The sequence below is a fragment of the Prunus avium genome, chromosome 2, assembly GCF_965620075.1.
Source record: "Prunus avium chromosome 2, drPruAviu1.hap1.1, whole genome shotgun sequence".
In the NCBI taxonomy this organism is placed as follows: Eukaryota; Viridiplantae; Streptophyta; class Magnoliopsida; order Rosales; family Rosaceae; genus Prunus; species Prunus avium.
Window position 1 is genome coordinate 9,999,501 of NC_142285.1, and position 27,292 is coordinate 10,026,792.

The window sequence follows — 27,292 nt, forward strand, 5'->3', positions numbered from 1 at the left end:
ATACTAAATAAGAGATAAAGTAATCTAAAGAAGTTTAGATTCGGGAGACCTTTAATCTCTAACTGTAGTATCCCAAAATGTTCCTAATCATAGGGTTATCAAATGGGCATTGATAAACCGTCAAGATTGGCACATACTATGTATGCTCAATAATGAGGATGGTTGGTCTCAAACCATTTGTGTAGTTGACACTAATATAAGTATGTGGGTGCTCATTAATGAATGAGTACACTGAATGCGATCAACCGCAGTTCTCGTATGGAGTATTTATCTATATGTCAAACGAGAACTCATAGTTGTAATAATGCAAATTAGTCCTTAGACCTGAGGCATCATGGTTGTCTTGTGATGCGTTATTGATCTTTGATAGCTCACAAAGGCAAGTCGTAAAAGATTTTCCTTATGTGTTATTGGGATCTCTTAATTCATCATGGAGGCATGTGAATGTACAATAAGGAATCTCTACCTTTGATAAGGAAAGGAGAATGTTTCAAGATATGATTCAATGAATCTTCGGCCGAAGTACTTGAACATGATTTAGAAAGTGGTTTTAATTATGTTCTATTGAATCATATGAGGTTAATCATATTAGGGGTTTGACATTATCAATTCGTACCCTAATAATATGATTGGAAACATTGTATAAGAGAAGGACCGTATTGCATTGCAATTCCAACTGAATAGGTTCTTCATCTATTCTAATTAGCATGGGTAGCCATGATATATTGCTAGATGTCACTCTTGGCTTGTGGAAGTCCTAGGATTGATTGTGATCGATCCAAATAAAGGAAGAATTAAAAGGGGGTTTTAATTCCAGTTGGTTAGAAAGAGTTCTAATGTTTTCCCACTGCCTTGCTAAATTAGAACCTAATGGATCGCACACCTTAAATGGTTAACTTTGAGTAATACAAATGAGAATGAGGAAATCAATTTGATTGATTTGATGTGGATGATTTACTACGTGTAAAAATGTATTTGGGCCTCGGTAATAGTTAATGAGAAGCCCAAATGGTTGGGTATCAAGCCCATGGACTTAAGACACCTAAATTATGGCTTAAGTGTCATAAGGCCCATTTTTGGAAGCCCAATGGGGTTTGGCCGAAAATGCTTAAGTAAATGTGTATGGGAATTGTTTCGATAAGCTAATTAACACAACAAACACAATCCAACATCAACCAAATAGGTTTGGGAGTTTTCAAGAGATAGTTGTGAGTTTTCAAGAGTGAAACACTCTCACTGAACCTAAAAACAACGACTGCATCTATGAAATCACCGTCGTAGAAAGTAAAGACGACGATATAAAAATAAGACGCCGTGTTAATTAATTAATAAACACGACCCAATTTTCTTAGTCAGCGACGCATAAATTCAAAGGAATCTACGACGGTTAATTACAAAAAAAATCGCCGCTTTAAATTAAGTTACCACGACTGTAAATATAAATTTATCGACTTTTTAATTATAATATACTACGACGGTATCCATAACTCTACTGTCGCATAATTGTACTAACCACGACGGTTTGTTAAATTAACGACGTACAAATTTTATGCAATTATTCGTCTATCATTACCAGAATGAACTCTGTTCCTCATCATAATCGAACCAGAATGAACAAAGGCAATGTTTTAGAAGTGGATGATGTGCCAATTACTCTCACAAGGAGTTTGAGGGCAAGAAGCTTGTCTCAGCCGCCAAGGAAGGTCTCAAGCTTGATGAGAGTGAAGACGAGGCAAAGAAGAAGGAAGAGTTGAAGGAGAAGTTTGAGGGACTCTGCAAGGTTGTGAAGGATGTTTTGGGTGACAGAGTGGAGAAGGTTGTGGTGTCTGACCGTCTGACCGTGCTGGACTGCCAACATGGAAAGAATCATGAAGGCTCAGGCCTTGAGGGATAACAGAGCGGCTGGGTACATGTCGAGCAAGAAGACCATGGAGATCAACCCAGAGAACCCCATCATGGAGGAGCGAGAAAGAGGGCTGATGCAGACCTTGTTCTCCTTCTGTGCAGAAAGACAATTTTTTAGATGATGTGTGCGTGTTTGTGTCTTTCAGATACACAAACGCGCCCACACATCAACATCCAAACTGAAAAATGAAAGCGAGATGAGACAGAGAGGTGATGTGCCTCCAGAGAATTGAGAAAAAGTTGAAACCCTAATTGAAAAATGAAGACGACAGAAAGACAGAAAACCCATTATTTATAAACAAATCTTATATACCACGTCGGTGTTTTAAAATATCGACGTTTATATATAACATACACGTCCTTTAAATTTAAAATAAGGTCGTATAAATTATTTAACAACGACGCTATATAAAAACGACGTTGTAATTTTTTGGAAAATTAATTTATTGTGTAATTAAAAAAATTACACGTCGGTATGAGTAATTAAAACGACGTGGTATTAATTTTTAACGTCGTTATTATTGAATATAAGGTCGTTTGGTAAATTGGAAAATGACGATTCATCTTTTTTGAAGAAACATGCGTCGTGTAATTCGATTTCAAAACGTCGTTTCATTAAAACATACCGTCGTTGAAAGTAATATTATAGGGCAGTGTTAACAATAGCGCCGTATAATGTATCATACTAGGGCGCATACTATTAATAGCGTCGTTGTTATGAAAAGGTTTTTTATTATTTTAAACTTTTCGCCTTCCTGACCCATACTTGCATTGGTTCCAAACCCGAGAAAAACTTTCAGGCTTTTCTCATTTTTCATTCTCCAAGAACTGTTTCAAACTTTCAAGCTTATCTCCTCTTCGTCTTCATCTCTGAACTGAAACACCGAACTCCAGAAGAAAGCTTTCATCGCAAGCAAAGGGTAAGCATTTCTGGAAGGATTTTTGTTCCTGTTTTGCATGCGCATATCATTTTCGTTTCTTTAAATCTTTTTACATTTTTTATTTCCAAGTTTGATAAAATTTGCAGACAAAGACGAAAAGTTTCCAAGTTTGAACACTACTCTGGTTCTTTTACTTCAACTAAATAAGACGACGGTGGCTTATTATTTACGTGGTTAGATTTATAGACCACGACGGTTCGTCAGTCACCCTAGGGTCGTGTGAAAGTGTTCGTCGTTGTTTTTTAAAATGATATCCTTTTTTTGTTTTTGATTTTTAAGGATATCATTTTAAGTTTCCAAGCTTTCATCGCATGTTTGATTTCTCTGAACAATGGTTTTTGTTTCGAAAATCTTTTTAATTATTTTTCTGCTGAAAATATTTTACGTTGTTCCTAATTTGTTTTTGTGGTATAGACAACGGTATATTAATATTTACGTCGTTTTATTTTCAATACCACGGCGAATGTTTATTATTAACGTCGTTGTAATATTTAATACTCTGTTTTTATTATATCATAAGACGTCGGTTGTTTATTATTGACGTCGTTGTAATATTTTATCACGTCGGTGATTAATTACCGTCGTGTAAATTTATTATTACGTCGTTTGTTTTGTTCTTACGTCGTTTGAAATATTATAATACGTCGTAGTTTATAAATAATCGTCATGGTTTTTCTTAATTTCACTGATATATTTTCACTTGCAGGTTTAATTTGTCTGTAACCATGGTTTCTCAATCCCAAAGTAAGGAGTCTGGTTTGAAAAAAAATGAATCCTCGAAGAAGGAGCTTAGAGTTGTAAATCCTCAAACCAAGGCCTCGAAGAAGATGAAGTTTGTTTCATCTTCTGAGACAGAACCAGCCAGCACGGCAACTATTTCTGAGGAGGCAAAGTCAGGTCGGGGTATGAGCACAATGCCCCGTGTTGTGCAGAGAAAAATTCAGAAAATCAAGCCTGTTGTTGAGTACAATGAAGAAGGGAAACCTTATGGCCGTGCACATAATGAGATGCAGTCCTACATTGGTGTGTTGGCACGCTCCAGAGTCCCACTTGTGGACAAGAAATGGGTTCAAATATCCAAGGATATAAAAGAGCAGATTTGGGAAGCCGTTGACATGGCTTTTGTGGTTGGTAAAGGGGGCAAGCAAATGGTGCTATCTTCTGCCGCCAAGAAATGGAAAGATTTCAAGTCCACACTAACGAGGTTTCATATCCTTCCATTCATCAAGGAGCAGGATAGATTAAGGCAGCCCCCTGAAACATACAAATTCATAGAGAAAGCTCAATGGGATGCCTTTGTAGCTTCAAGGTTATCTAAAGAATTTGAGGCTGTGCATGAAGAACAATCACAGAGGAGGGAGAAACTCGAGTACAATCATCGATTGTCTCGAAAAGGATATGTTGGTTTTAAGGAGGACTTGAAGGAAATCATGCCTGGGGTAGATATTGATCGATCTACCTTATGGAAAAAAGCAAGAGAAGACAAACATGATAACATCCCGGATCCAAAGACTGCAGAGAAAGCAAAATTAATTGTAAGCCTACTCACTTCGTTTTAAAAATTTTATTACGTCTGCTGTTATATTTTTCCGTCGTGTGAAAAGTTTTACTACGTCGAAATATTTTAAAAGGCGATGTTAAAGGTCTGAATCTGGAATCCATGCTCTGTTTTTTGTAATTATATCATAAGACGTCGGTGGATTATTATTGACGTCGTGTTAATATATTAATAACGTCGGTATTTAGTTAGCGTCGTCTTAAATATTATATTACGTCGATTGTTATGTTATTGAGTCGTGTGAAATATTATATTACGTCTATTTTTTATAAATAACCGTCGTTTGTTTCCTTATTCTGACTTTTTATTATGTCTTTTTGTTAGGATGATTTGCAAAAGCAAGTCTCTGAAGGCACAATTTCTCTGTCAGGATCCAATGATGTTTTGACAATGGCTTTGGGTCCCGAGCATCCAGGAAGAGTTAGAGGTGTAGGGGCTGGGGTTTCCCCTAAGCAATACTTCAACTTACCTAGACAACAGAAGGTTAGGTTTGCTGATCAATTGAAGGAAAGTGTAAGACTTGTCCTTCAAGAAGAGACTTTGAAAATGGAGGCTAGATCAAGGGAAGAGAGTTTAAAGATGGAGGCTAGGACGAAGCAATTGGTAGAAGCTGAGAGGGAAAATTTGCTGAGTCAGCTTTCAAAAATCATCCCCAATTTTGATCCAAGCCTGCTGAAACTGAATACATTGTCCCAAATCCAAGGGCAAAGTCCCAAAAATCCAATGTCTGACAAAGCAAGCTGTTCTGGGGCACTTGATGTTAGAGCCCTACAATTTGAGGAGGATACTGCCAAGAATGGGGAACAGCAGGAGGAAATGGTAACGTCTTTGAACTTTGAATTTTCTGTTTCTCTGTTTATATTTACCGTCGTCTGTTAATGTTTACCACGACGGTTTATTTATTTGTTTTAATTTTTCTACAATGTCATTTATATATTTCTTTATTTCTTATAACAGAAATCAGGGGAAGTTGAAAAGAGAGTAGAAGGAAAGATACTTGAGATAGTTGAACAGGTAAATTCTCATAACTTTGCTTTTTTCAATTTTTTTTTTCAATAAAGGAATTACCACGACGTTTAATGAATGTTACACGTCTGCAATTATTTAATTGAATGTTTAAATTGTTGTACAAGCTTAGATACCGTCGTAGTATATGAAATACCACGACGTTTATTATTTACCGTCGTGTGATTAAATATACACGTCTGTAATTCTTAAATAGCGTCGTTTGTTATTATTACCACGACGGTTTAATTTTTTTTTTTTTTTTTTTTTTTTTGCCCTTTTTGTACTATGTCTTATATATATTGAGTTTATTTCTTATAACAGAAATCTGGGGATTGTGAAAAGATTGAAGAAAAGAAAGATGAAAAGGTAAATTCTCTTAACTTTGCCTTTTTCATTTCTTTTTCAATTTTCAGACGTCTATATTTTCTTTCAACCGTCGTTTGTTTTAATTGAATGTTTAAATTATTGTACAATCTTTCTTATATATATATCTCTTTATTTATTAAAACAGCAATCCAGTGTTGGAGAAAAGAAAATTGAAAAGGTAAATTCATTAATTATGAATTTTGCATTTGAATTAGACGTCGGTTTTATTTAAACGACATAATAAAGTATTCATTACGACGGTATTTTGTTACCGTCGTGTAACTCATTTTAAGACAACGTTTTGTTATTTAAACCGTCGTTGTTATTTATTTACCACGTCACTTATGTTGCTTTATTTGTTCAAACAGAGTACTGAAGTACCAGATTATACAAAGCTGGAGTTGCCATCTTCTTTACAATCCCTTTGTAGTTATGTTGAATCGACACTAAAGCCTCAGGAGAAGGCTATGAGCTTTATGATTGAGAAGGAGGTGTTTGGCATAGATCGTAACACCTTCGTCTTGCATGAAGATATTACCCAATTTGCTGGCATGGAAGAAATTGGGGCTACTGTCGTTGCAATATATATGAGGTTTGTCCTTATCAAATATTCATTTGACACTCTCCTTTTGTTTTAAAAAAAAACACTCATGGTTTCAATTCATATATTTAGGTGCCTGTTTGATCATCTGAAAGCTGCAAATATGGTGAATATGGTTGGCTTTATAGACCCTGCTCTAGTTAGTGCTGATGCTGGTTCATTAACTGAAAGATCACGTCTCGTAGCCAATCGTCTTCAAAAAACAGGTGGTGAACAGATTTTCCTGATGCCTTACAATCCAGGGTTAGTCTCCAAAACAAAAAACAGGATTTTGTTTGTATGATGCTCTGCATATAACACTATTTAACCTTTATATTTATTTTGTGCAGCCGTCATTGGGTCTTGATCATTGTAAGAGCAAAGAAGGAAACCGTATATTTTCTGGATCCACTGCCTGGAAATCGGTTTGTGGATGAGGACGGGAAAAATATTGTGAACTCTGCTCTAAAAATGTATAATACACACATACGCAGAGTAGGCCGTAAAACACCTCTCTGGAAAACTCTGCCCGGCACTCCAAAGCAACCAAGCAGTGTAGAATGCGGGTATTATGTCATGCGCTTTATGAGAGACATCATAAAGAATACTTCCCTGGAATTTGAGAAGATGGTAAGAAGAAAATTTTCAGATTTATTTTTATGTGGGTTTTTATATTATCAACGACGGTAAATTAAAAATACCGTCGTTGAATATATATACTACGTCGGTGAATGAATAATAGCGTCGTCTGTGAGATTAATCTTTGTTTATGGACTGCAGTTTGCCAAAGGAAAGGATCAAGCGCCATACCCCCAAGCTGCCATTGAAGAAGTTAGGAAAGAATGGGCAGAGTTTGTGTGTGTTCATATGGAGTAGAGGAATTTTAGCATACTTAAACATTTTTATAAAATGTACAAATTTTGTTAGAATTAGACAAGTTTTTGTACAAAATTGGTTAGAATTCGCAAGTTTTTGTTGAAATCAACGTCCCTGTAAATTTGTTGAGGTTTTCATGTTGTGAAAAACCGTAGTTTGTTCAAAAAGACATTGTATACACATAACAACGTCACAGTTTTTAAAAAAGCGACGTAAGAGGTTTTTCAAACGACGCTCTTGGTTCTATAGACGACGTTGTTTTTTTGATATTAGACGGCGAGAAGTTAAGAGTTGTGGTCGTGGAAAAAGTTTTGTACGTCGTTTTATGTGCAAAAATGGTCATGGTTTAGAATTTAAACGACGTTTTGTTTTAAAATTAAGTCGTTTATAATAATTTAAAACGTCGTTAATTTATTAACGCCGACGTGGTTTGTGGGTTTTATTCATAATATTTTATTCCATTTCATTCAAATATTCATAATAAATTGAAAATAAATCCAAAAAATGCAACGTCAACTCCTATGAAGTCATTGAGATATTTTCTTCCCCCTTAAGCTTTAAAAAATTAAGTTTGAGTTATACAAATTTAAAATTACCACCAAAAAGAAAAATATTTTCATGAGTCACAACATCACTTATACTTTAATGGTTTAGGGTTTAGGGTTTAGGGTTTAGGGGGATGAAGGTTTATTTTTGGGGTTTAGGGTTTATGGTTAATATATATTAGGCCCTAAAACCATAAATCCTTTTCTATAATTATTTAAAAATATATATATAATTTATGATTTATATTTTATGGTTTAGGGTTTAGGGTTTAGGGTTTAGGGTATAGATGTCATATTTAACGACGGTTTTATTGTTTTCCGTCGATGATTTACGAAGAGCGCATTTCTAAACCTTGGTTTCTTTAAAATGACGTTGTACACACATAACAACGTCATAGTTTTTACCAAGCGACGTAAAAGGGTTTACAAACCGTCGTATTATAAATTTATAACGACGGTAAATAATTCATAACTGACGTAGTTATCATAACTGCCGAACGACTGTATTTTAATAAACCGACGTGGTTACTTTGGGGTTCTGAAAACGACGTCGTTCTCTTTTTAATACTCGCCAAGTGACTTTTGGATTTCCGATGTAGTTATGACGGCTCTTGTTTATCTAAACGGACGTTGATTATTAAAATATGACGTCGCTATGTATATTATAACCGACGTTGTACTTATATAATTTGTTTAAATACGATTTTTTCACGCGTTTTTTAACTCTCAGTTTTCAATTGGGGTTGCAGAATGATTCCTCACAAGAAATTGTCTTTCTGAAAGCAAATGGGTTTGCAGAATGATTCCTCACAAGACCAAGCATGGGTTTGCTACATCCTCCTGTGTAGCAAGGGTGGAACCAGCTTTAGAACCTGCATGGGTTTGCAGACGCACAACCCACAACAGGATCTAAGGCTAGTTCCCCCCTGCTACACAGGAGGATTGAAGTTGATCACTGTGGAAAAGGGGACTACAATGTAACCAGGAATCGAGGAGTGAGCTTTTCACACTTTGTTGATTTTGATTTTCTGAAATTATTAGATATTCATCTGTGGCTGTGCAGGAGCTTGAGAACAAGAGGAAGGAGAGGGCCCAGCTTGCATATGAGAGGAAGAAACAGTTGAACAAGCTGAGGGTGAAGGCAGAAAAGAAACCACGATGTATTTGCCAAATTTGTGTACATATATTGTGTAAATATTGATCAATATTTAACACGAAGAGATTTGCCTTTTAAGATGAAAATATTGTTGAGGATTGAGAATTAAATTTTGTTTTGTGTTAAGAAAGATATTACCAAAATAAAAGAAAAATTAATTAATTTTAAAAAGCTATAAAAATAAGACGGCGGTTTACAGAGAAGGCAGACGTATAAATTGAAAAAATACGACGGTAATTTGAACTTAGGACGTGGTAAATAAACACGACAGTAGTGTTGTAGGTACCGTCGTAGTATGCTCCAAAATAATAAGTCGATAAATTAATCTCTCGCATCATGGTATATTATTTAACACGTCGTTTTTTGTAATATACCGACGTGTATTAATTACATATACACGTTTAGGTCGTGGAAAATGGTTTGTACATCGTTTTCTGTGTAAAAATGGCCATTGTTTTAACTTTAAACGACGTTTGTTTAAAAATTACGTCGTTTATTATAATTTAAAACGTCGTTAATTTATTAACGCCGACGTGGTTTGTGGGTTTTATTAATAATATTTTATTCTATTTAATTCGAAATATTTATAATAAATTGAAAATAAATCCAAAAAATGCAACGTCAACTCCTATGAAGTCATTGAGATATTTTCTTCCCCCTTAAGCTTTAAAAAATTAAGTTTGAGTTATACAAATTTAAAATTAAAACCAAAAAGAGAAATGTTTTCATGAGTCACAACATCACTTATACTTTCATGGTTTAGGGTTTATATAAATTTAGAAAAGGGATTAGGGTTTAGGGTTTTATGGACGAGATATTTTAGGACATAAAACCCTAATCCCTTTGGAGAAATTATTTTTTTTTAAAATATATATATAATTGTGGTTTTATTTATTAGGGTTTAGGGTTTAGGTTATATTTGTCTATTAGGGTTTAACGACGGTAGTTTGGTTTTGCGTCGTAAGGATATTTACAACGACGTCATTTTTAAAATAAGCGTCATGTTTAGGTTGAACTTTTAACGACGATTGTGTTTTTGTTTCCGTCGATGTTTTTTAAAAAGCGCGCTTTCTAAAAATTTCACCTCGACCTAAAATTTCAGATTTCGCTCTAACTCTTATACAAGTTGCCAAAATTTCTGTGTCCTAAAACATTTCGCTCCGCTCTCTCACTTCAACTCTAATTCAAAGTTGGTCTCTCCGTCGAATCCAAGTTGGCCAAGTTTACAACTCCGTCGAATCCAAGTTGGCCATAAGCTGTGAGCTCTGCCTACCTGTAAGTGCAAACCCTAATCTCATGCTTGTAAATTCATTGAATGATATTCAGTTCTGTGGTAAAGGGTTTTGTGATGTTTTAATGTTGTCGACGGTATGGGTTAATGGATTTAATGTTTATTGTTTTCATGAATCGGGTTTAGGGTTTAATGTTGTCGGATCTTTTAATACTCTCTGTTATTATGAATCGGGAATGGATTTAATGTTTTCATGCTTAGTATATGTTGGTTTCGTGCTTAGTATTAATGTATATGTTGTGTTCTGAATATATTCTGGGTTCTTGAAAATAAACTGGGATTTCGAAATCTTTTTTATGCATACGACGACGCTTGTTTTAACAAACCGTCGTCTATAAAAATATACCACGACGCTTGTTTTAACTACCGTCGTGGTTCAAGTTCGCTGGCGTCTGTTTCTTGCTAGCATTAGACGACGTTTTTTTAAAACCCATCGTCTATATATGTGTAAAACGTCTGTTGTTGTTAAAAAACCGTCGTCTGTTTACTATATTATTTGCTATTAAAACCTTATATAATCTGCTATAGTGATAGTCATTGCTTGTCTTTTCACCTTATATATGTTGTGTTCTGAATATATTTTGGGTTCTTGAAAATAAACTGGGATTTCGATATCTTTTTATGTATACGACGACGGTTTTTTTAACAAACCGTCGTTTGTAAATATATACCACGACGCAGTTTTTAACTACCGTCGTGGTTCAAGTTCGCTGGCGTCGTTTCTTGCTAGCATTAGACGACGTTTCTTTTCAAACCCGTCGTCTATATATGTGTAATACGTCTGTTGTTGTTTAAAAACCGTCGTCTGTTTACTCTATTATTTGCTATTAAAACCTTATATAATCTGCTATAAGTGATAGTCATTGCTTGTCTTTTCACCTTATTATAGATAATAGGATATAGTGTCGGAGATGGATAAGTCATGGATGCACTCGGATAGAAGATCGAAGGCATATGAGTTAGGGGTGGAAGCATTTTTGCAATTTTCTGTAGAAAATCTTCTAACTACAACGCATATCCGTTGTCCATGTGTTAAATGTGCGAATTTGAAATTGTTTGGGGTTGGAATTATAAGGGATCACTTATACTTTAATGGAGTTGACCAAAGCTATAAGAATTGGACATTTCATGGAGAACCTTGGGAACCAATTGCAACTAGTAATGCTAGTAGAAATGTTGAAGAAGATGATGACCATAGTAGGTACAGTTTTGTGTCTGAAGAAATAGAGATGGATGATAATGATTTTGGTGATTTTGGATCCGATCCTTATGAGTTTGCTAATGTGATTGGGGATGGAGATCAACCATTGTACCCTGGTTGTAGAAAGTACACCAAGTTATCGGCATTAGTGAAGTTGTATAATTTGAAGGCAAAACATGGGATGAGTGATGTATGTTTTACAGAATTATTGATACTTCAGGGTGAGTTGCTTCCAGAAGGAAATACAATACCGGCCTCTTTGTATGAGGCAAAAAAGACTTTGTGTGCATTGGGGCTGAGTTATGAGAAAATCCACGCATGCCCCAATGATTGCATCTTGTATAGGAAGGAGTATGAAGATTCAACTAATTGTCCTACTTGTGGTATCTCAAGGTGGAAGGAAACCAAAGATGGATTCTTGAAAGAGGGTGTGGCAGCGAAGGTGTTGTGGTATTTTCCTCCAATTCCAAGGTTTAAAAGGATGTTTCAATCACATGAGACAGCTAAGAATTTGACTTGGCATGCTGCTAGAAAATCAATTGACGGTCAGATGTCTCATCCGGCGGATTCCCCGTCTTGGAAACTTGTTGATGATAAATGGCCCGAGTTTGGTAATGAGCCGAGAAACTTGAGATTGGCTCTTTCATCTGATGGATTCAATCCCCACAGTTCTCTAAGTAGCAGATATAGTTGCTGGCCAGTTATCTTAGTTACATATAATCTCCCACCATGGCTGTGCATGAAACGAAAGTTCATGATGTTGACTTTATTGATTTCCGGTCCTAAACAACCCGGAAATGATATAGACGTCTACTTGGAGCCTTTGATTGATGATTTAAAATCTTTGTGGGATGGGATTAGAGGAGTGTATGATGCATACATAGGAGAATATTTTACACTCAGAGCTGCATTACTGTGGACCATTAATGATTTTCCCGCCTATGGAAACTTATCTGGTTGTGTTGTTAAAGGATATAAAGCTTGTCCAATATGCAGCGATGATACACCTAGTCATAGGTTGAAAAATGGCCACAAAATTTGTTACATTGGGCATAGAAAATGGTTACCAATTAATCATCCATATAGAAGGCAACGTGCAGCTTTTAATGGGAAACCTGAATATGGCACGCCTTTGGAGCCATTAAGGGGAGAAGAAGTGCTGCATATGGTTGAAGATATTAATTACATATGGGGATCGAAAAAAGGGGGAGGTGGAGGTGAAAATGATGGTGACAGAGTTTGTTGGAAGAAGAAGTCAAAATTCTTTGATCTTGAGTATTGGAAATACCTTCCAGTGAGGCATGTCCTCGATGTTATGAACATTGAGAAGAATGTTTGTGATAGTATCATTGGTACATTGCTGGAGATCCCTGGAAAAAATAAAGATGGGATTGCTGCTCGGTTAGATTTATTGAACATGGGGGTCAAAACTGATTTGCAACCCGAGTATGGAGAAAGAAGTACTCGTTTGCCTCCAGGGCCTTGGAATTTGTCAAGAGCAGAGAAGAGAGCGGTTTGCAATTCTTTCTATGGTATGAAGGTCCCTGAAGGTTATTCTTCAAATATAAAAAATCTTGTATCTTTACAAGATTCAAGACTTCTTGGCCGTAAATCACATGATTGTCATACCTTAATGCAACAATTGCTCCCTGTGGCAATTCGTTCTGTTTTGGAGAAGCCTGCAAGGTATGCAATAACTCGTTTGTGCTTCTTCTTCAATGCTATATGTGCAAAGATGGTTGATGTTTCCAAGCTAGATAAGTTGGAAGAAGATGTAGTAGTTACTTTGTGTTTGCTTGAAAAATACTTTCCACCTTCATTCTTCGATATCATGGTTCATCTAGTAGTACATCTTGTTAGAGAAGTTCGTCTATGTGGGCCAGTTTATTTTAGATGGATGTATCCGTTCGAAAGATATATGAAAGTTCTAAAGGGGTATGTTCAGAACCGTACTCATCCCGAAGGTTGCATTGCGGAGCGTTATATAGCTGAAGAAGCTGTAGAATATTGCACTGAACATTTATCTGATATTAGTACAATTGGAGTGCCATCAAGTCAGAAGATAGGAGTTTCAAAGCCATTATCAGGTTGCACAGTGAGCTTAGTTGATCGGGACCTGTTGAACCAAGCACATCTATATGTCTTGGAGAATACGGAGGAAGTTCTACCTTATATCGAGTATGAGTTTTATTCCTTAAGTTTCCATTTTAAATTATTCCTTATGTTTATCTTATATGTTTGGGACCGTAATGCTTGAATTTTTCGTGTCATGTAGGGAACATATGATCCACATCAAGGCCGCTTATCCAAAATTTAGAAAGAGAACAAAGTGGCTGCAAGATAAGCACAATAGCACTTTCATTCAATGGCTACACTTCAAGGTATATGTTATTCAATAACATATTGGACTTTTAATTTTCTTCTTTCTATGTTAGATTGAATTAAGATATGATTAATTTGCAGGTTCAAAGTGAACTTGATGAGGGAGGCAATCATGGGGTATCCGAAAATTTAAGGTGGCTAGCAGCTGGTCCAAACATGGCAGTGCCATTATATAGGAGCTATCTTATTAAAGGTGTTAAATTTAACATCAAGGCACAAGATGATGTGCGGACAGTTCAAAATAGTGGAGTTTATTTACTTGCACATACCATGCAAGTTGCTAGTGCCAAGGATAAAAACCCAATTCTCTCAAATATGGGTTTTTATGGTGTCATTCAAGAAATTTGGGACCTTGACTACCAAAAGTTTACAATCCCAGTCTTTAGGTGCGATTGGATAGATAGTACTTCCGGCCTTGTAGTCGACGAACTTGGATTTACCCTTGTAGATTTGAGTAAAATTGGACATAGGAATGACTAATTTGTTTTGGCTTCTCAAGTCAAACAAGTATTTTTTATTGACGACCCGATGCATCATGGTTGGTCGGTAGTGTTATTAGCGCCTAATAGAGAATATAATGATGATGTTATTGGTGATGATGTCTTAGGTGATGTGAGAATTGAGTGTGAGCCATTTACTAGAGGGATGCCAAATGTTGACACATTTGATGAACTAGTGGGTGAGTTTGGGAGTCAAAATATTCGAGATGGGTGTGAAGATATATGGATTGAATGATGCTCTTGTAATTTATGAAATTATTTATGCCCTAAACAACACTACTGTATGACATTAATTTTGCAATAAATTGTAATGTGTTTTCTTCACTTTCATTATGCAGGTTTTGGACACAAAACAATCAGTACATAAAATACTGGTTCAGTATTATAAAACGACGGTCCTTATAAAACTGTGAAAAACAGACGTCTGTTGCCATAAAATTGTCAATAAAAAATGACGTTTTGGAGCATTCAACGATGGCATTGAATTTACCGACGTCTAAAAGCGAACTAAAAGTGAAAAAAGACGACGTTATTGTGAAACAGTTATTAACGATATCACGTCGGAGAAGGATAAAGAGCCGACATGTAATTACAAATAACACGACTTCAGTACAATAATACCGACGTCTAAAAGGACAGATATCGAACCTGAACGTTACAAAAGACGACGTCTTGGATGGATTAGACGACTATTATTTTACTAAAGACGACGTATAAATAGGGAAACACGGCTGTCTTTTACATGATCACGACGTTGTATATCACATACTACGTCGTTTATAGAAATAAATATGTCGTAAGTCATGAGCCTAACATATTTTCCACGTCGGTTATGTAAATATATAAGACGTAGTAAATATTAATAACGTCGTATTTTATTTATTTAAAGACGTAGTATATACATACACACGACTGCGTTTGTATAAAATAGGTCGTCTATTCTTCTAAATGAAAATTTTTTGGTTCATTTTTCAGTATACAGACGTCGGTTGTTTTTGTAAATGACGTTGTTTATTATAACAACGACGGTGATTTACCTTAACCGCTATTTCCACGTCAATATTAATGGAAAAAGTGAAGTAACAATACTATTTCACGACGGTTATATAAATATATTCGACGTCGTATGATTTAATAACGTCATATTTTATTTATTTAAAGACGTAGTGTTTTCTTTTACACGACGAATGTTGTATAAAATAAGTCGTCTATTCTTCTCCATGACAATTTTTTGGTTCATTTTTCAGTGTACAGACGTCGGTTTTTTTTTGTAAATGACGTTATTTGTTATAACAACGACGGTGATTTACCCTAACCGCTATTTCCACGTCAATATTAATGTAAAAAACGAAGTGGCATTACTATTGCACGACGGTTATATAAATACATTGGACGTCGTATGATTTAATAACGTCATATTTTATTTATTTAAAGACGTATTGTATTCTTTTACACGACGGAGGTTGTATAAAATAGGTCGTCTATTCTTCTCCAAGACAATTTTTTGGTTCATTTTTCAGTATACAGACGTCGGTTGTTTGGTTGTTAATGACGTTGTTTGTTATAACAACGACGGTGATTTCGCGTCGTGGTTTTACTTTGCAAAAGACGTCGATCGATTTTACGACGGTTTGAAAACCAAATTCACGACGGTGAATTCCCGTCGTCTTTTGCCTTTTTTGTAGTAGTGAAAAAATATGTTCGAAACAAAGCGAGACCAGAAGGCTCCATTGTGGAGGCATACATTGCATACGAGTCTCTAACTTTTTGTTCCATGTATCTAGGTAATGTTGAAACTACCTTCTCTCGAGCAGAACGAAATGACGATGGGGGTGAACCTGATGCAAAATTATCTGTGTTTGCTCAGAAAGTGCGTACATTTGGTGCTCACATAATGGTTGAAATGTCCTCACAAGAAAAGGAGGCATCTTATTGGTACATCTTGGATAATTGTGATGAGATTGAAAGTTTTAGAAAGTAATGTTTACAATATACAATTTTTTTGGTTATGTTTTCTTTCCTTTAATTGCATTAACTCTATTTGCCAATATTTTTTTCTTGTAGTGAGCATTACCAAATTTTGGAAAGAGAGACTCTTGACAACTTAGCAGAGAGACATAGGAAATTATTTCCTAATTGGTTTAGAGCTCCGGTGCCTGATTTGTATAGTCAAGGATCTGAATTGGTGGATGAAGAGTTCTATTCATTGGCTCAAGGTCCGGATTCGCGGTGTGTCCAATATACTGGTTGTATGGCAAATGGGGTTCGTTGGTCAATCAAACATATGGAACAATACAGGACAACGCAAAATAGTGGGGTCAGAACAATAAGGTCGCATGATGGAGAAGACTAATTTTTACGGTAATTTGATTAGTGTTGTTGAGATCCAATTCATACGATATAAGGTCATTCTTTTCAAATGTCATTGGTACAATACAAATACCAAGAGGAAAGGAATTATCTATGATTTTCATCTCACATCAGTAAATGTAAATACTAAGTGGTACAAGGATGATCCTTATGTGCTGCCAACTCAAGCACATCAAGTGTTTTATGTGGATGACCCAAAATTAGGTCTTGGATGGAAAGTTGTTCATAGGTTTGAGCATAGGCACTTGTGGGATGTTCCAGAAAAAGCATATGTCGATATTAATGATGGTGATGAAGATAATAATGATAATGATGAAGAAATCGAGCTTGGTAACGATAATGATGATGATGCAGATGTTGAGGATTGTGTTGATGATGGTTCTGGTTCATCATTATGTAGACATGATGAAGAACCTGAAACTATTGTTATGGATAATATTAGTTTGGAAAGAATCATACCAAGTACAATTGATTTTATTGACGATGATATAGAAGAGGATGAAATACCGTCTGGGGAAGAGGAAGATAGTGTACATAGTGACAGATATAGTGATTTAGACTAATGATTTGGTATGACGTGGAAATCTGCTAGTAACCTACTTATAATGTTTTATGATGTATTACTTAAATTATCTAGAGTTGTTTATTAGTTTTGTAATGTAGATGGCAGACCAACGACAAAGAGGGAAAAGAACGAGGAAGCGCCCCATATTACAACCTCCTCTAGATGTTACTCAAGAGGCAGTACCATCTCCACATCCAGTTTCACCATCTCAATTAGCAGCTGAGGATATTACAGATGCTTTACATGTATATTTACTAGTAACTTGCTTATAATGTTTTATGATGTCTTATTTTAATATTCCAGAGTTCTTTATTTGTTTTTTTAATGTAGATGGCAGGGCAACAACAAAGAGGTAAAAAGACAAGAAAGCGCCCCATTTACAACCTCTTCCAAATGTTACTCAAGAGGCAGTACCACCTCCTCAGCAGCCTTCACCACCTCAATTAGGAGCTGAGGATGTTATGGATGATCACTTTGCACCTCAAACAGGACCACAAACTCTAAGTTCAGGTATATTTTATAATTTTCACATTATTAACAGTAGTGCTGCTAATTTTTTTAACTACACATGATGGTATCCCTAAACAATGAATTAATAATAGTTAACGGCTGCCTAATTTTTCTTATTATCATATTTATAATTTACATTTTGATTTTATATGTAGAGACATTAAACGAGGATTCTAACAAGAAACGGACACAAGGAAAATCATGTGGAAAAGGTCTACATGAATATGTTGAGGCCAATGGGGGGAAGAGGGTTACATTGCCCTTTAACTCAATATTGCAGGTCCCAATTAATCGCATAATGTTAGGAAAGTTCACTACTGAGGTGGGTTGTATTGTGAGGAGTCATGCACCAGTATGTCATGATGGATGGAAAAAAGTTCCAGAGAGAGACAAGAAAAAGCTGCGGGAGGCTTTGCTGGTAACATTATAATTTAAATGAATCTCAGTTTTTATTATGATAATTTGAAGTACTTATATAAATTTATTAATTTTTAATACAGGTTAAGTTTGATTTGGATTTAGAAAAAGATGATATGTTAATTGATTATATAGATGATAAGATGAGCACTGCCTACACTCGCTTCAAGCACAGGTTGCATGACCACTATAAAAAGTGTAAGACACCCGAAGAGGGTCGAGCTAAGTTCCCAAGCCTGATTTATGGAATGGTCGACCCCTCTCTCATTGGAATTGGCTTTGCGATTTGTTTAAGGATCCAGATTATCAGGTACACATCTGTATTTTTTGCGTTTCATTGATTGGTTATATTATATAATGAATTATTATTGCCATTCATGTTTAATTTGGCAATGCAATATAATTTTTAAATGTAGGAAATTTGTATGGCTAATGCAAACAATCGCAAACAACAAAAATATAGCCATAGAGGAGGTGCACAACCATTTGTACAACATGTGCAAGCAAAAGCAAAAGTATGTATTTGACTGAAACTTAAACTGTTAATTTAAATTCTGTTTAATACAATGAATTTATATGATGGAAGTTATAAGGAATGAATAGAACACGAAAATTGAAAGAGAAGTAGAATATTTGATGTTTAAAAATTGATTTGTTGTTTTGATGACTACGCATTTGTTCTTTCAATTTACAAAGAATGGAAAGCTCTCATCTTTCATTGACAACTGGGGGGATCTACACCTAGACAGGAATCATGTAAGATCCCACATCGACCAACGGAGAGGGGGTTGATGTGCCTTATATGTACATGCCCACATCCATCTAGCACGAGGCCTTTTGGGAGCTCACTGGCTTCGGAGTCTTAGGAACTCCGAAGTTAAGCGAGTTGGGGGCTAGAGCAATCCCAGGATGGGTGACCCACTGGGAAGTTGCTCTTGAGCTCCTAGAAACAAAACCGTGAGGGCAGAGAGGGGGCCCAAAGCGGACAATATCGTGCTACGGCAGAGCCGATCCCGGGATGTGACAATCAACATTGGATCAGTGAGGCCGCCCAGGAGAAACATGTAAGTCAACAATGAGTAAATCTGATGTAATGATTGCTCTGTTATGTTATTTGGTGAAACATTAAAAAAAAAGATAAAAAAATAACAGGAAAAAAAAAGATAAAAAAAAGATAACAGAAAATAAAAAGAACCGTTCATTTATATGGTTCTTCTGGTTGGTATTTTAGTTGGATAGGGTGTCTAGAGTAGATTGGGTGCCCTTTCTCTTGTCTTTTCTATTTGTCTTCCATGTATGACTTGCATAATCCAATTACGTATTGCAAATGTTATGCATGGAAAATGTGAATACAATTTCAAGTCATTATAATTCATATTGAATCCTAGCTAATATGTATCAGATATAATGTGGAAGTAACTTGGTTACTTTATGGTTTTACTTTACATGAAAAAATGAAGCAAAAACGAGATGACCTTAAGGCAAGGCTAGTTAATGAGGCTCCTGAGGGCACTCCATCTGATTCCATTGAGGTGCCATTGGAATCGGAGTTCCAGATCATGGCGGAGGACCTTAGCAGGAAGAGTAGGACCATTCGTGGTCTTGGTTCATTTCCTCGGATGCATAAATCCACATCTAGTCGTGCTTTTTGTTCTGGGCCTTCTATGGATCAATGGACTGAGATGCAAACTCAGTTCAGCCAAATTGTGGGTAGTGTTTCTGCTCTTCAAAAAGAGAATGAAAAATTGAGGGTTAAATTGGAGGCTATCAAGGGATCTCATGGGCAAAGCAGTGGTGAATCATCGCAGCAGCAACACCAAATTCGCCGCCCATCAAGAGATGATGCATATGACCATTTATCACCCACAAACAGTGATGAATATAGCGCATGATGCTGCAAAGTCATCCGTATGAACAATTCTAAGATATTTTGCTGAACCTGTAATTACTTGATAAAAAATGTACTTTGTTGAACACTTAGGATCAGTGTCTTATTTTGGTAAATATCATTAGGGAGTATGCAGCCTTCAATAGTGTTCAAACACTTGGGATTAGTGTCTTATTTTGGTAAACACCCTTAGGTATTAGGCAGCAATAGATAGTGTTCAACTTTTTTTATTACTTGTTGTAAAAAGCTTTGAACATTATTAGGCATCCAAACATTGCATATTTTGTATATTTTGAAGTGATGGAACAGGGTTCAAGACTTTATGAATATAAACATTGACCTTGGTGTAAAGTGCTTCATTCTGTATATATCAATTCATATGTTATATAACCAGCAAAAAAATTAATTGATTAAAAAATTTTAAAAAAATTTAAAATATATGGAATAGGCAACAACTTCAACTTGCAATAGGCAACGCCAACTCCTTCCTATTATTTCTAGAAATTGTATTTCATGAATATTATAGGAGACTAAAAATGTCGTTCCCTATAATAATAAGCAACAAGTTAGGTGTGGTTTCTTTCCGTGATATGCAACGACATGAAAGTTGTTGGAGACGAGAATAGGAAACGACATCATGGTCGTTCTCTAAGACAGACGCCAACGCGTAAATTTATCGTTGCATTAGTGCTCGAGCAACAACTCATGTACTTCGTTGCGTATTCCATTAGGACAAGGATATAATGCAACGATCGTCGCAACGACAATTTTTCGTTGCCTATATGTTCAGGCAACAAATTTTGATGTTTGGCAACAACATCCAGTTGTTGCAGAATGGGGTTTTTTTTTTTTAGTGATCATTCAGCATTTGTTGAAATAACTTGCATGTTCCCGCCATGCTGTACAAATCTTCAGAGGAGTGCTTTGCAACCACGAGCAGCACCTTAAACCATGCCAATTCTGGGATGTCCATCTGGGTTGTTGGAGAAGAGGGACTGAAAAGGGTATCTAGTGGATTTAATTCATGGTGTCGTTTGTAGACCAAGAAGATGTCAGTCGCGCAAATCTCATGCCCTGGAGTTCCAGGCCGAGAGGATGTGCGTTAACACGTGGCTTCCAGCTTTTGGATGCAGTGCGGTTGTGCGCGGGCGTGCCAGCACGGTCTACCGTGCATCGAGATGTTGATGTGAATGAAAATGGTTAAGTGGTGCGCCTGTTTGAACTCGTCTTCTAATCAAACGATTGTAGCCGAGAGAGGAACTAATCTCGGCTGTCAGGTTCACGGCCTGAGCTACAAGGCCGTTTGGTGGTGGTGTTGGTGGTGGGTTTCGGGCGGTGCTCCGGCACGCTGCTCAGTGAGCGACGGTCGTATGATATATGGGGTGAATGAGATAGTAACAAAGATGGTGCTCCGGCGCCTTGAAAATCAAGGGTCGTATGATATATTGATGAATGGATTTTCCTTACAGTCTAACACTACTCCTAGAAAAGCAAGTAAAGATATTGAAAGTGCATTACACGAAAATATAAGTTGCTCCGTGGGAGGCTTTGGTTTGGTGTTTGAACCCTTTGAACGTATTTTGAGCCTTGTATTTATAGGAAGGGTTCCTGGAGGAGTAATCGAGGCTGAAAATCTGCATGGTGGAGCCTGATTAGAGTAAGTGTGTAGTCCAATCGACATTTGGGATTGTGAAGTATGGTGGTGTGACCCCATAAATCCTGGTGAATCTCGGCCGCCGTCCTGATCGTGGGTTCTGCGCTTCTGGCCGTGGGGACGCATTTATTGCTCTGATAGTTAGTCACCCAATCTCTCAAGCTGTAAGAATTCTTGTGAGAATGTCTGCGTCTAATCATTCTGATTCCTATCACCAAATCCTGACTTCAGTCACTTCCCACCTTCCCTCGTGCATTAAATGCTTATTTGTGGCCAATGGGTTTGCTGCAATAAACAGAGGCATTACTTCATTAAATGAAGCATGGGGCCCTGCTGTCACGTGATGATTTGACTTTAATACCTTTGGCCGTGATTTTGTTCGGCCTCGGTCTCGGCCTACCATCGAGGCCGAGATGATCATGCCTTAGCAATTTTTTCTTTTGTTTTCAGGAAAGCCAAACATCTTGGCGAAACGCCACGTTTTAGTCCTTCGAGCAAGTGCTAGGGCCGAGAAAAAGGGGCTCCTTCGGTCAGTTCATGGCCGTGATTTATTAGGCACAAACAGAAGAAAGTGCCGGATTGTATGTACCCAACCGTCGTCACCCACTTTACAATGGACGAAGACAACATTGGGTTTAGATCAGTTATTATTGTCTTTGTTTCCCAACCGGTATGACTGAAAGGACACTTCACACTCATCAATGAAGGTGGAGGGGCGGAATTGGTGTTGTCGCGCAAACACACCTATTTACAGCTCTTAGGTCTTCGCATTTATGAAACTACTTATCACCGTCAGTAGTCAAAAAATTATAAATGCCTTTCGTGATAATTATTATGCTTAAATCACATCAGCACTTATGAAGCAAATGACTTAGTTACATTTGAACATGACCAAGTAATCAATTTCATTTTGCCAACTATGAAACTAAATATCAACGCACCATTAACAGTAAAGTAAATGATCACACTGTTTATGATACTAATAATGCAAATATGACATCACCACGTCTGAAGGTAACTTGCATTTTAACATGACCAAGTAAGCAGTTGCATCTTGCCAAATATGGAACTAAATATGAACGCATATCACCAGTACAAAAAATAAAACTGTGTTTATGATATTGATAATGCAAATATGACATCACACGTTTTGAAGGTAACTTACATTTCAACTGCGCCTCGTGAACAGTTAAATCTCCGCAAATATGATACTTAATTTGTCTGAATATCACCTATATATAAAGAAAATGAAACTACTGTGTCTGATACTAATAATGCGAATATGACATCACCACCGAAATTAGGTATCTAAAGTGGCCACTCCCCAATCGAAGTGAACAAATTAATTTTGGCAGGTAAAATTAGTAAGGGGACTGCTCTATAAATAACAAAGTGATATATTTTAACTCACATTGCACCACCGGTTGGTCCAAACAACCCTCAACTCCCCATGGGTTCACCTACGAAAATCCCCCCCATACTTATAACAACTCCACCAAAAAATGCAAAGCCTATCTCACACAAGAATAAGAACGCTGAAGATGTTGCCATAGGACATGCGAAATCCATAAACTTTTCATCTAAGGACCACGATGATGCAGGTCGTATCGGATAGATGCGGTAGGATGCGTTGAAGATTGAAATAAAACGTCAGAAGATACGTCTAAGATGGTATGAAGAAACATTGGGGAAGGAGAAAAGTCAAGCGAAATTACACCTTCGATCAGTCAAAATAATGAAATTGAGGGTTAGGCTTGCGAAAGGACAAGGTTTTCGAAGGTTCAGGGGGTCGAATGAGGCAGTGCAGATGAGGCAAGCAGAAGCACGTAAAGGGTTTGACCTATTCCAGGAGTACGCAAAATGTGTTGTCCCAAGCTACAACTGGGACGGAATCACCATGGAGTAAACCGTCGCTGGACAACGTTCATTTTGGTTATTTTTAGTATGTTTGTTTGGAAAAAATAGGTGGTTCATTTTGACTGCGTTTGTTCCAAATTTGTGTGCGCTCCTGAGAGTGTAACCATTTTGCTTTGGACACTTCAAACGGTATCGTATATGTATCCAAGCTGTAAGATGTGAAGAAAGAGTGAGTGAAAAATATAGGGAAACTGGTTTTGGTTTACTATGTGTACTTTTGTAAAGCTAAATGGGTTTGCTTTAATTGAAGTTTGTTTACATTATTTTCTGTCAACATATTTAATTTGTCTTTACAAAATGCCTAAAAGTAATGGGATAGATTTTGGCATTGATTGTTCGTAAAATGGTATCAGAGGTTTGCTTATTCGTGTGAAATATATAATTTGACCAATGAAATAACAAGAATAATATTGTGTGTGTCATTTGAAAGGAGAAAATTAGAAATATTTTTCCCAATAATTAGATACGAAGCAAATGAAACCGATACTTGTGTTATTTTAAATTAGATAATGAACATGAAGGAAATAGACGGAAAAGGTTTGCAAAACATAATGTTACGGTTGAAAGGAAAGCGAGTTCAAACCATATTCCGAAGATGAAGTGTACACTCTGTATTGTCACATCTGATGAAATTGAGTACGAAAGTGAGTTTGAAAAGCAGTTTCGATGATTTATAGCTTCCCCTAGTTGTGTAATGGCACAAGGAGCTGGAATCAATTTTGGGGCAATTTTTCCGATTTTTCTCCTTTTTATTACCATGTCTTCAATAATTTTGCAATAAAAAATTATGAAAATAACGAAATACGACACATGCCAGGACCTGACCGCATCAACCTTGGGTAGGTGCACACGTGCACATCAGTGACCATTGCCTCATCCTTCCTTTGCAAAAATCGAGATAATATTTCGAAAAATCATTGAAAGTTGATAAATCAAAATTCATGTGTATGCTTTCTGTGTTTAATACGAGGCTTTAATCCAAATTCAACCTAACTAAATCAAATACTCTCATTACTGAACAAAAAAACAAAACTGATGTGACAGATGGGGAAAACAAATAAAAGAAACTACGGAAAACTCCAGGACATCATATATAAACGTTGTCGTATGGCTATGGGATACTCATTGCCTTACATCCACATCTTGTTTTCTCTCTTTTCTTCTTTGGAGTTGTGTTTTTTGCATACAACGAATCCCCCAATCTGAAGAAACTGAAGATTTGTCAACCTGTCCGCTAGTTCAAGCGCCAATGCTAATCAAGGGGACTCCAATGGGTCATGGGAATATGCCCCTGATTATCCAAGGTCCCCTCTACCACCGCTGCCACATCCAACCTCCTCAACAAGCGAGGGGGACTTCGATGATCCTGCTGTGGAAATAAATGATATCAAGAACAAATTGGAACACGACTCCTCCTTGGTCCATTATTGGACTCAAAAGTGTGTTGGAGTTGAGCAGAAGTTGGCGTATTTGACGCGCCAAGTGAACAAAGCGCGTTACAGAAAAGAGAAGCACAGAATTTGTGGCCAAAGACAAAAGCACAAAGCAAAGGATTTGCATATGACCGAGGAGGATGCTACGTAAGAATCTTTGAGCATCCACAAAGGAGGCGACAAGCATGGCCAAGCAATGTATGTGGCTTTCAACGAAGGTTTTGAGCAATTCCGACGGTTCGTGTAGATGTCCACAAAGATATTGACTGGGACGCCATAACTCCGTCTGTTGCACAGCAAATCATCTCCGACGGTGTACACCCACCAGAGAAGGCCACCAACCAGCAAAAGCCAACGATAATGAAGGCTGGTAGCCATATCAATCGCTAGGCAATCGTTATTCACTTGTTTGTTTTTTGTTAATGCTCGATCTGGGTTTGTGTTTACATGTTTATGCCCGATCTGACTTACGTGTAGCTTATTCGGGTTTACATCTGCTATCACAGCCTTTCGTTCTATGTTCTTACCAGAGTTCAGTCTTATTTCTTCGATCACTAACTACTGGATTAGCAGAGTTCAGTTACTAAGATTGCTCAAATTTTTTGTTTCATTCATTGTCAATGGGTCGATAATTTTTTTCAAGATTCTCTGACACAGATATTCGGTTCTTTGACACATTACTGATATGTAGTGATGGTTTCAAGATTCCCTTACTGACACACAGTGATGGTTTCAAAATTCCCTTACATAGATATTTCATTTTCCTTGCAACCGTTGCAAAGGTGTATAAAACCCACATTGCATGAATCCCAAACGAATCCTTCAAACAATGGCTTCACGTTCTTAAAACGCCAAAGCCCCAGAGGAAATCCGAGACATTCACCTACAACCAAAGATGGATCCGAAAGTTCGAGTTACGCATAATTATTGCAAGCATGGTGTCATTCACGACCGTCCTTGTGGGACGTGCAGGGATCTATTCGCGGTAGGTTCAGACAATGTTCAATACTATCAGTCCCCAACCCCTTCTCCCCCAAAGCCCTCATCTCCCATTGTTTGCATGTGTAAACCCCCAAATTTAGAGTGGTGCTAGGATTGCTACAATGACAAACGCATTCTAGATTGGGAGGAACGTGGCCACTTTGAGTCAAGTGATGACTCTGATGCTGATAACTAAGTGGCTCTTCAAATAACTTATTGTTGACTTTAATGTAGTTTTTTAATTTTATTTTTCTATGTCCGAATGCAAGTCATGCGATACGTGTCTGACACTTAATAATTATCGAATACAAAAGTTACTTTGTTTTTGGGCAGTTTGACTGTTGATGTTCACAAACCTTAGTTCAGTATCAACATGAGGCACTTACATAAGATTCATTAACGGTTCCAAATGGTTTCAAAAACTACGCAAATTGGTATCAACAAAAATTCAAACTCCGGGACCGTAAATGAAATCAAACTCTTGCATGAATGACACTGTTATAGTAGGTTCCCTGTCCTGCGTGCTCTGACTGGGCTGCAAATTCTCATCAACTGCAGCACCAACTTCTGCGTCGGAAGATGAAGAGTTGCAACATCGACACAAATAAACAAGTCAACAGCATTTCCTGTATAAAATTCAAACCCAGACAATTACATATTCACTTACGGGCTCCCAAGTATTGGACATCTCCGTCTATCATGATCAGTCTTCCTACATTCAGCGGCACCACCGTTTATGTCATTCCGCTGCCTTCTCTTTTTGTCCTTTCACTCTTCTCGAACGCCATTTTGCTTTTACTCGATGGGGATCTTTCATTCTGACTTCGGGAGAACTAGTTCCGACCTCTCCATTGGGTTCTTCTTCGATACGAGCTCTTGATGACAACAACCTTGTAAGCTTCCCACGAATGCCATCAAATAAATTTTCCAGCAACTCAAAACCTTCATCACACAACAAAGCCGAATCTATCAAATCACCTGCAACTTTGCAAAGTTGCGCGTCGAACAATATGCGACGAATATGTTTATTTGTCGCGCAATGTCTTACGGTTTTGCACGACGAAATACACTATCCGTCGCGCAAAATCGTCGTTTATTACTTATTCAGTTTCAGCCACTCTCTCCCTCTATCTCGAACGTCATATGCCAAGCAAACGCATCAATCTCATTTCGTTTATGAGTTAAACTATTTCTGCCTCCGGTAAGTTCATTGATTATGTATTTTTTGTCGTTAGTGTGAAAATATTA

At 37.0% G+C, this 27,292-nt stretch overlaps 1 protein-coding gene and 1 pseudogene across 1 annotated transcript; both read left to right on the top strand.

Moving 5' to 3' along the window:
• LOC110745745 (uncharacterized) overlaps positions 1–18,512 on the top strand; it is a 36,051-nt pseudogene extending 17,539 nt beyond the window's left edge.
• A 75-nt stretch (positions 18,513–18,587) lies between these two features.
• On the top strand, positions 18,588–20,063 carry LOC148296461 (uncharacterized). Its single transcript, XM_088248535.1, has 3 exons — positions 18,588–18,686; positions 19,149–19,233; positions 19,618–20,063. The coding sequence occupies exons 1-3, from the start codon at positions 18,597–18,599 to the stop codon at positions 20,061–20,063; spliced, it is 621 nt and encodes a 206-aa protein (XP_088104661.1). The 5' UTR covers positions 18,588–18,596.
• Positions 20,064–27,292: the final 7,229 nt, after the last annotated feature.

Bases quoted from the DNA above. Each gene is read 5' to 3' on its own strand.
- LOC148296461 (XM_088248535.1), top strand. From the start codon at position 18,597: ATGGCTAATGCAAACAATCGCAAACAACAAAAATATAGCCATAGAGGA. The intron at 18,687-19,148 runs GTATGTATTTGA...AGAGAGGGGGCC, and splicing joins ATGTGCAAGCAAAAGCAAAA to CAAAGCGGACAATATCGTGC. The intron at 19,234-19,617 runs ATGTAAGTCAAC...GTTTTACTTTAC, and splicing joins TGAGGCCGCCCAGGAGAAAC to ATGAAAAAATGAAGCAAAAA.